Below are 9240 nucleotides of genomic sequence, written 5' to 3'. Positions count from 1 at the left end.
TCTAATTTCTGCATTTGTTTCTCTTTCAAAAAATGTGTATATATTTTTTAAAATGTCAGCAGAATTTGTAAGAATATATGATGTTGGTGAGTGATAAGGATGTTTGTAATCTTCTGTCAGGACTTTTTCTAAGCCTAAAAATGTTGCCCAATAAAATTCGATCATACATAATACCAATTGTGTTGGATAACTCTTGACAAGTTCTTGAAGTCCACTGTACATTTTGATTCAACCCAGTTCTTTTAATGTAATGACTCAGTTTTGGTTGAAACCTTCCCCCATAGCCTGTCATTTGCTACGTTTTCATCCTTGTATTTTGAGTATAATACTACGAGTGAAAGAGCCAAACTAAACGAAGAACAGGTCACAACGTCACAAGGATTTAATACACTGCATTGTCGTAATGTCCGCTTTACCCGATCGTGTCAACGAAGAACATAATTTCCATAATAATAATAACATTTGGAGATATTTTGTGATATCATTTTATAGAATAATAACTACTTTAAGCTTCATGAACATGCTCTCTCTCTCTCTCTCTCACTCACCCACCCCCCACCCCCATGTATATATATTTGCACGAACACTTAGCAGATGCACCACCAGCATTATCGCCATGGCTTTCGACACCGTTCTCGTTGCCGGTATCCTCTTGAGCTTCGTTGTTCCTCTCCTCCTCTGGAGACTCCAATCCAGCCGTCGGGTCCGGCTCCCTCCTGGACCGGCGGGCGTCCCAATCCTCGGCTCGCTGCCGCAGATTGGTCCCATGGCCCACGCCTCGCTCGCTAACCTCGTCGCACGCTACGGCCCCATCATGTACCTCAAGATGGGCACCGCGCGGGTGGTGGTCGCCTCGTCGGCCGGCGCCGCACGCTCCTTCCTCAAGGCGCTTGACCTCCAGTTCGCCAACTGCCCTTTTGTCATCAGCGGGAAGCACGTCACCTACGACGGCCAGAACTTCGTGTTCGCCAACTACGGGCCTCGGTGGAAGCTCCTCCGTAAGCTGGCTAACCTCCACTTCCTGGGCAGCAAGGCGCTGGCCGACTGGGTGCCGGTTCGCCGAGACGAGGTCGCCCGCATGCTCCGCGGCATCCTCGAGTCGAGTCGGGACTCGCGGCCAGTGGTGGTTCCGGAGGCAGTGGTGTGCGCGAACGCCAACATCATCGGGCAGGTGGTGATCTCGCGGCGGGTGTTCGAGACGCAGGGGGAGGAGTCGAACCGGTTCAAGGACGCCATCACGGAGCTGCTGACGGGAGTGGGGCTATTCAACATCGGCGACTTCGTGCCGGCAATCGCGTGGATGGACCTGCAGGGGGTGAAGCGGCACCTGCGCCGGACGCACGAGAAGATAGACGCGCTGATCACAGCGTTCGTGGCGGAGCACGAGGCGACGAAGCACGAGCGCGAGGGCAGGCCGGACGTGCTGGATCTTGTAATGGCCAACAGGGTCGACGCTGAAGGGGTGTCGCTTTCTGATGTCAACATCAAGGGCTTTATTTCTGTGAGCTCTATCTCTCTCTCTCTCAATATATAGTCTTTAAATAAATTACAATAATAGATAATTTAAATATTCAATCATATATCATTTCTCTCTTCAAATTTATTATAAATTTATTTTTTCATAATTATTCATATGTTTTATGTATTTAAAATAACATATTATTTCATTTTTATTTAAATATATCATTGTCATCTAAAATATATTATCTTATGAAGAAAGACTGAAAACAAGTTAAAGTTGAGTTGACAAGTGGAGTGTGTCGTCGTGGCTCACATTTGCTTGAACATAATTTCGTACTTAAAGATAATAACATTGAAATATGAATCCATTCCCATTGATTTTGTATTCTACAAAAGCATTAGAATTCTGTTCACAGTGAGCTAACAAATAACTTTAAAATGCCTAAAACCCTTTACCAAGCAAAGCGAAGAAAAATAGGAGAAATTTTGGTGGTGAACGACCTAATTTTCTATTCTTTTTTTTTGTCAAAAAGCAACAAATAAAAAGTTTAAATTGACATTTTATCTAATCACTTAATATTTTTGGTGATTTTTCAAAAAATAAATAGCGAACCTATTTTCTTTCACTTGTATTTTAAGCATACTTCCCTTTTTTTTGCTTTCGTTCTTTTTCTCTAATTAACTTTAACTAAATATTCTATTTTATTTTCTTGAGGACGAATACTTCAGCATATGCCTATGTCAAAATGCATATTTTGAGACTCTTATTGGGGCCAATATCGATCCCATACGTAAACTTATTTGCATGAACGTTAACAATGAGATCCTACCAGTTGAAGTGTTGGGTGTTTCCTCTTTCTTTATTCCAACTTAATTGGCAATTGCTGCTACAAATCTGTAACTCTTCATCCTTTGTAGGACATGTTTGTTGCCGGAACTGATACATCCTCCATCATCGTCGAATGGGCGCTCGCGGAGATGCTAAGGAACCCAACCATCCTGCAGCGAGCTCAAGATGAGATGGACCAAGTAATCGGGAAGAACCGTAGGATTGAAGAGTCTGACATACCAAACCTTCCCTACTTACGAGCCATCTGCAAAGAGGCATTACGACTGCACCCTTCCACGCCGCTCAGCCTCCCACACTACACCTTCGAAGCATGCGAGGTGGACGGCTATCACATCCCCCCAAACACACGGCTCATAGTCAACGTATGGGCCATCGGAAGAGACCCCGACGTGTGGGAGGATCCCCTGGAGTTCAAGCCGGAGAGGTTCTTGAGCGGTAGAAACGCCAAGATTGAGCCACAGGGGAACGACTTCGAGCTGATACCTTTCGGCGCCGGGAGAAGGATCTGCGTGGGACTGCATGCAGGACTGCTAATGGTGCAGTACATGCTCGGGTCTTTGGTGCACTCGTTTAACTGGAAGCTTGCAGATGAGGACCAGAAGCTGGACATGGAGGAGAGGTTTGGGTTGGTGCTTCCCAAGGCAGTGCCTCTTAAGGCGATGGCTAGCCCTCGCCTTGTGGAAAGTGCGTATATCTGATGTGACCAAGCACAATACGTTATCAATATTATGCCTGTTATTGGTAATTAGGTTATATATATATAAATATATGTATGTATGTATATATATATATATATATGTATATATGTATATATATATATGTATATATGTATATATGTATATGTATATATGTATATATGTATATATATACATATATATATAAAGGGATTACTAAGAAAAAAATAGGATGATGTATGTATATATATATATATATATATATATATATATATATATATATATATGCATGTAATTGAATGAGTGGATAAGATGTAGTTGCTGCAGTCCTGTTGTTGTGATCTCTGTAATAAATGCAATACTTCAACACAAGAATCTTCCACTGATATAATTCTTGACGAAAAATATCTCTCTTTATATGTTGCAACATGTGATAATTCTGGGCGAATGCAAAGTAATGAATGCAATGTTTTTGCTTGCTTACTCTTTTTGACAGTTTATATCAAGAAGCCAAGCGTCCTCTTTTAGTAATATGGGTCTGACAGGCCTCTCTTTTTTTCCCTCAAATAATGAAAGTAGAGTAATATATATTGAGGTTTTATAGCGCTCATGTCATAGTCCTAAGAAAACTATCTCATTAACTAGATAAGTCTAAGCATCAAGCATAAGTTAGTGGTAGTATACTGAATTAATCTCACTTGGGATATGGAGTTAAAGTGATTTTGATTGTTACAATTTCCTCTACTTATGAGTTTGACTTTCTTATCAAACTCTAACATGGAATACGTGAATCTTAACCCAGTGATAGCTCTATTAGATGATGTGTCATCTTATCTTGTCCATGAATAGTCCTTCGTTATTCAAGATACTCATCATATTCAATACTAAATAAATTGATGAGTTTAAATTACTAACATAAATATTTGAAACTAAATTAATAATACAGTAATGTACCTATTTAAGCTCACTTCAATGTGAAACTAAACTGAGTATGATTGTACAACTCATACTCAGATAAAATTTTTAATGAAGAAAATAAATCAAATCGAAGAAAAATTATGTTTTTTGGCATGAGATTTTAACTACTCGCATTTCCATATGTCATATAACGAGGCACTATAACAACATGATGGATGGATTTGATCATCATCAACTTGAAGATAATAATCTAACCTTCTAAGAACAAGTTAATTATAAGCGTCAAGAGTGATCAAATTTCTTTAAATATTTCTCGAGAAGCATACGATTGACTAAGCATACTAACACCACTAATGAAATATCCTATTTATTATTATTTTTTTATTTTTGCTGCCAATCATTTCTTGAGTGGTTCTGACCTTTATCTTTTTCTCCAAATTATTTCTTGAGACCATCCTCCCCACCACTTGATCTATCTTGTAATAAAGATAGTCACATAGTTGTTCACCTCGCAAACATCCATTCGCATAAGTTACGTTCGAGATCCTGAGAAGCACACTTTTTCATCAAACACCACATAGTCACAGTCAATGAATAACACTTTCTCATCAAACATTTAAAAGGAGAGGAACATCCCCTTTTTTTTTCCCTGTCCCGTCCTACGGAGGCCTTTCCTACTACTAAATAGAGTGGAATCACCATAGAAGTCTCGTAGAGCCAATCTTTTATCTTTCACAATTAATTGTCTAAGGCAAACTTACCACATTCTCCAAATAATCTACATTATGGTTACTGATTTGAAGAATGATATTTGGACATGTTAAGCACCAATTCGATTCGGGACTCTGCAAACAGTGATACTTAAGTTAGTGAAGGTTTGGTGGATTCAGTGAAATAAGATCAAAATTCTCGAAAACATACAAGGATGGTATTTATTTTTAGTGTGATGGACAATCGTTGAGTTAAAATCATGATAAATATTTGAAACGTTTATATATGTCTTTCGACCATCAATGAATCTTGAAATCATACACCAAACTCAAATTATGATGTAACAATTTACCAATTTAATTTTTCTATCAATACTTTCCGATTTGACATCCTCAAGCAAATCCCGTCTGATATATCTATTGGTGAGTCAGCCAGTGGATACCAAGTGGATGTGATATCTCGTCAACTGCCTAAATAGGTTCTTAATTAGTACCAAGAAATTATACTTAAAAGTAGGAGCAGCCGTTAGATTATATGGCCTATTTAATTAGGTAAGATATATTATAGATATAATTGGATTCTTATGGTTATTGGCCAATAGAAAAGAAGTCCATATTAAAATAGGATTCCTTAGGAGATAACCTTGTTAGGAGGAAAGCGGCAGCGGCAGCGGTCGCGCCAAGGCGACGGCAAGTGCGGGTAGGAACCGCGAGGTAGTGGCAGCAGTCGCGCGCAAGCACAGGTGGCACAGGCAGCGCCACGACGTGGCAACCGCGCATCGACGGCGGTCGCACATGGGTAGGCCATGCACAGGCGGTGGCCGCGTGCCGGCAACAGCCACGCACGGTAGGAACCCCCACAACGGCCGCTCATGGGCAGAGGCAGCCCCCACGGCGGCAGCGACAGCGTCGCACATAGCGCCACAACGGCCGCGCGCGGGCAGGTGTCGTCGTAGTGGACGTGGCAATAGCCGCGGCCAACCCTTTAGCGGTAGCGCCACATGCGCAGGCGACGACGGCGGATTAGGATTTTTTTAGAATAATTATGATTTTGACCTCGAGGCTAGGGTTTTATAAAATTATAGTTCTGCCCTTTACAAATTTCATAATTCCAGTTTATGTTCTGTCAACATATTTATAATTTTACCCTCGGGTCTAATTTTTGCCAAATTATGATTCTACCATTCATAAATTGTATATTTTCTATTTATATCCTATCAAATATTTACAGTTTTATCATTATGAAATTGAGAAATTTATTTTATATTCTCAATTATAAAATTAATAAATATGATTTATTATAATTATGATTGAATTTAATCATGATTATATTTTGATTATTTGATTGGATTTAATTTTTGATTTAAAAATATAAATTATGGTTTACTTTATAATTTTCTCATATGAGTTATTAATTATACATGTGATAAATAAAATCCAATTAGTATTCTTGGATATTTATTTAGTTATTCACATGTATATATTTGAAATTGTGAAATAATGTTTACCTTTCACATGAAGGCATGATTTATATGTTATCATGATTATCATATGAGTTTTCTTTTGCTGATTATTGTTCAATAATTATTATGATTATTATTTTATTATTGAACAGCTTAGCATTAATATTCAATAATTATTATGATTGTTATTTTATTATTGAACTGCTTAGCATTTGTTAGGATCGAGAGCACTAAGAGGGGGGGGTGAATTAGTGCGGCGGAAATCTTACAGCGATTAAAAACGAAAGCTGCGTTCGTTCGATAAAAACTATTTTGATGCAAAAGCCAATTCTAAGATTACTTATGATTAAGTGCAGTTTATGTCTAAACACAGTTTGCGTCTAAGCGCAATTTATGCAGTTTGCAGTTTGCGTCTAAATGCAGATTGTGTCTAAGCGCAATTTGCATCTAAGCGCAGTTTGCGTCTAAGCTCAGATTGCGTTTAAGCGCAGTTTGCGTCTAAGCGCAGTTTACGTCTAAACTCAGATTCCGTCTAAGCGCAGTTTGCGTCTAAGCGCAGATTGCGTTTAAGCGCAGTTTTACGTCTAAAAGTAGTTTACGTCTAAAACACAGTTTTACGTCTAAACAGAATCAAGACGTAAACATAAACTGCAAAGAAACTTGTTCGCAGAAATCAGTTTGCAGTTATAAACAGAATCAAGACGTAAACGTAAACTGCAAAGAAACTCGTTCGCAGAAATCAGTGTGCAGTTATAAACAGAATCAAGACGTAAACGTACACTGCAAAGAAACTCGTTCGTAAAAGCGCAGAAGACAGTTTACAGTTATAAATAGAATCAAAACGTAGGTGTAAACCGCAATGTAGAGATCGTACGAAAACACCGATTTACGTCTGAATGCAGATTTGAAAAGAACAGAACTTAGAAACTTGTTCGTAAAAGCACAGAGAGCAGTAGCTATGTAGGAGGTTTGCAGTAATGATAAAGTGCTCAAAATGAAAGCAAACCAGAGATTTAGAGTGGTTCGGTCAGTCTTGACCTACTCCACTTTTGGCTTCCTCCACTGACGAGGTCACCGACGTCAACTAGAAGCCTTCCTTCAATAGGCGAAGGCCAACTACCCTCTTACAGATTCACTCCTTTTGACAGGCTTAGGAGACAACCCTTACAGAAGTTTTCTCTCCTCTCTTTACAACTCAAACTTGAAGAATAGAAAGAGGAGAACTAGCAGTTTTGAGCTCTAAGAAACACAGAAAGATAGCAAGATTTCGAGTGTGTGTTCTGTGCTTTCAGTGTTGAATGGGTGGGGTATTTATAGGCCCCAACCCAATTCAAATTTGGAGCTCAAAACGATCAAATCCTGGAATTCCGGGATCAGGCGGTTGCACCTCTTGACTGGAGAGGTTGCACCGCCTGGCAGAGCTCGAAGACTGAGCCCAGGCGGTGCCACCTCTTGACTGAGGCGGTTGCACCTCTCTGCCAAAGCTCGAAGACCGAGCTCAGGCGGTGCCACCTCTCTGTCGGGGAGGTTGCACCGCCCAGTCTAGCTCGAAGACCGAGCTCAGGCGGTGCCACCTCCTGGCTGGGGAGGTTGCACCGCCCAGTCTCGCTGGGAGGCTTAGCCCAGGCGGTGCCACCTCCTGGCTGGGGCGGTGCCACCTCTTTCACTATTTCAGCTCACTTGGTTTGGCTCCAAACTTGGCCCAAACCAGTCCGAACTTGGGCCTAATTGGCCCCTACTTGGGTTATAGGATTAACACCTAATCCTAACCCTAATTAATGTGCTAACTATGATTTTAAAGACATTTTCTAAGCTATTACAAAGTCCGCAAGTCAAGACTTCTTCTGGCGAGCTTTCGGCAAACTTCCGGTGGTCTTCCGATGAACTCTCAGAAACCATTCTGCGGACTCCCGGCAAGCTCCTAGACTTCACGATTTGTTCTTAGCGAGTTCCAACAAGCTTCTTCGGCAAGCTTCGATCTTTCTCGGCGAGCTCCGCGAACTCCCAACGAACCTTCCGGCGAGCTTTCGAAAAACCCTTCGACAAGCTCCCAACTCATTCTCGGCTAGTTCCGGTAGCATTCCCGACAAACCTTCGGACTTCCGTCGAACTCTCGAACTCGCAACAAATCCTTCGCGCTTGACTCCGACACTTTGTTTTGCTTTATGTCTTCATCGTTATCATAGTTAATCCTGCACAATTAAAATAAAACTTCGATCGAGACAATTAATCCTAAGCAATTAACCAAGTTGTCCGGCATGTCATTGGTCCCTTGACGCTTCGTCTGATTCTTCGGTGCATCATCCTCTCCTGCGGCCTATTGCCCAATCGGCCAGTTGACTCCGTAACTCCGATATCCTTGGCACAATAACCGCTCTTCTTGGCCCGATGCCCGAGTCTACTGCCCGAAGCCTTCTGTCGATACGTCGACTGATCTACCGGCCCGACGTCCAATCTTCTGACATGTTCCTCCGGCACAACATGATTTTCCTGCTTTAATTGTCTCATCCTGATCAAAGCATCCTGCGTCACTCAAAACGCAGATTAAATCATAAACATATATCAAGTAGTTTCATCATCAAAATACGAGATTCAACAATCTCCCCCTTTTTGATGATGACAACCACTTGATGACGGAGTTAAACCTAACTCCCGGAGTTTAAACAAACTCCCCCTATCAATATGCCATATTGATAGAAACTCTTAGATTCAAAAATCTAAGCAACATGTCATCATAAACGGAGTTAACCTTAACTCCCAGAGTTTAAACAAACTCCCCCTATCAATATGCCATATTGATAGAACCTTGAATTCAAACTGAATTCAAGTCATTGCAATATTCATCATGAATACTTGCAACACGTTATCATGATCTTATGCATAAACTTATGCATGTCATGTCATCAAATACTTCTCCCCCTTTGTCATCAACAAAAAGGAGAAGTACCACAATCAAGTGTTTGTGATATTGGTTCAACTTATTGCATGAAAAACATAATATCAAGTTTTATCATCATGCAGTTTTGAAGCCGGAAAATTTAGCAAATGTTACATCATGCTTAGAACATTCAAGCTATCAAGTTTTAGATATGCAAGTTTTACAGCATACAAGATAGCACTTTTATAACATGCAAGCTAGCAATGTTGCAACATTTTAGAACTTG

The 9240-nt window shown here is 40.6% G+C and overlaps 1 protein-coding gene across 1 annotated transcript; it reads left to right on the top strand.

Annotated features, from left to right (window-relative positions):
• The first annotated feature begins 613 nt into the window (after positions 1-613).
• LOC135595028 (flavonoid 3',5'-hydroxylase 2-like) lies at positions 614-3038 on the top strand. Its single transcript, XM_065085535.1, has 2 exons — positions 614-1501; positions 2380-3038. Exons 1-2 carry the CDS (start codon positions 617-619, stop codon positions 3007-3009), a joined length of 1515 nt encoding a protein of 504 aa, XP_064941607.1. The 5' UTR covers positions 614-616; the 3' UTR covers positions 3010-3038.
• The last annotated feature ends 6202 nt before the right edge of the window (positions 3039-9240 follow it).

This window comes from Musa acuminata, chromosome BXJ1-2 (genome assembly GCF_036884655.1).
Source record: "Musa acuminata AAA Group cultivar baxijiao chromosome BXJ1-2, Cavendish_Baxijiao_AAA, whole genome shotgun sequence".
In the NCBI taxonomy this organism is placed as follows: Eukaryota; Viridiplantae; Streptophyta; class Magnoliopsida; order Zingiberales; family Musaceae; genus Musa; species Musa acuminata.
This window is presented reverse-complemented; position numbering and strand designations above follow the sequence as displayed.

Excerpts from the sequence above, each read along its gene's own strand:
- LOC135595028 (XM_065085535.1), top strand. The coding sequence starts at position 617 with ATGGCTTTCGACACCGTTCTCGTTGCCGGTATCCTCTTGAGCTTCGTT. Across the intron at positions 1,502-2,379 it reads ACATCAAGGGCTTTATTTCT|GACATGTTTGTTGCCGGAAC; the intron begins GTGAGCTCTATC and ends CATCCTTTGTAG.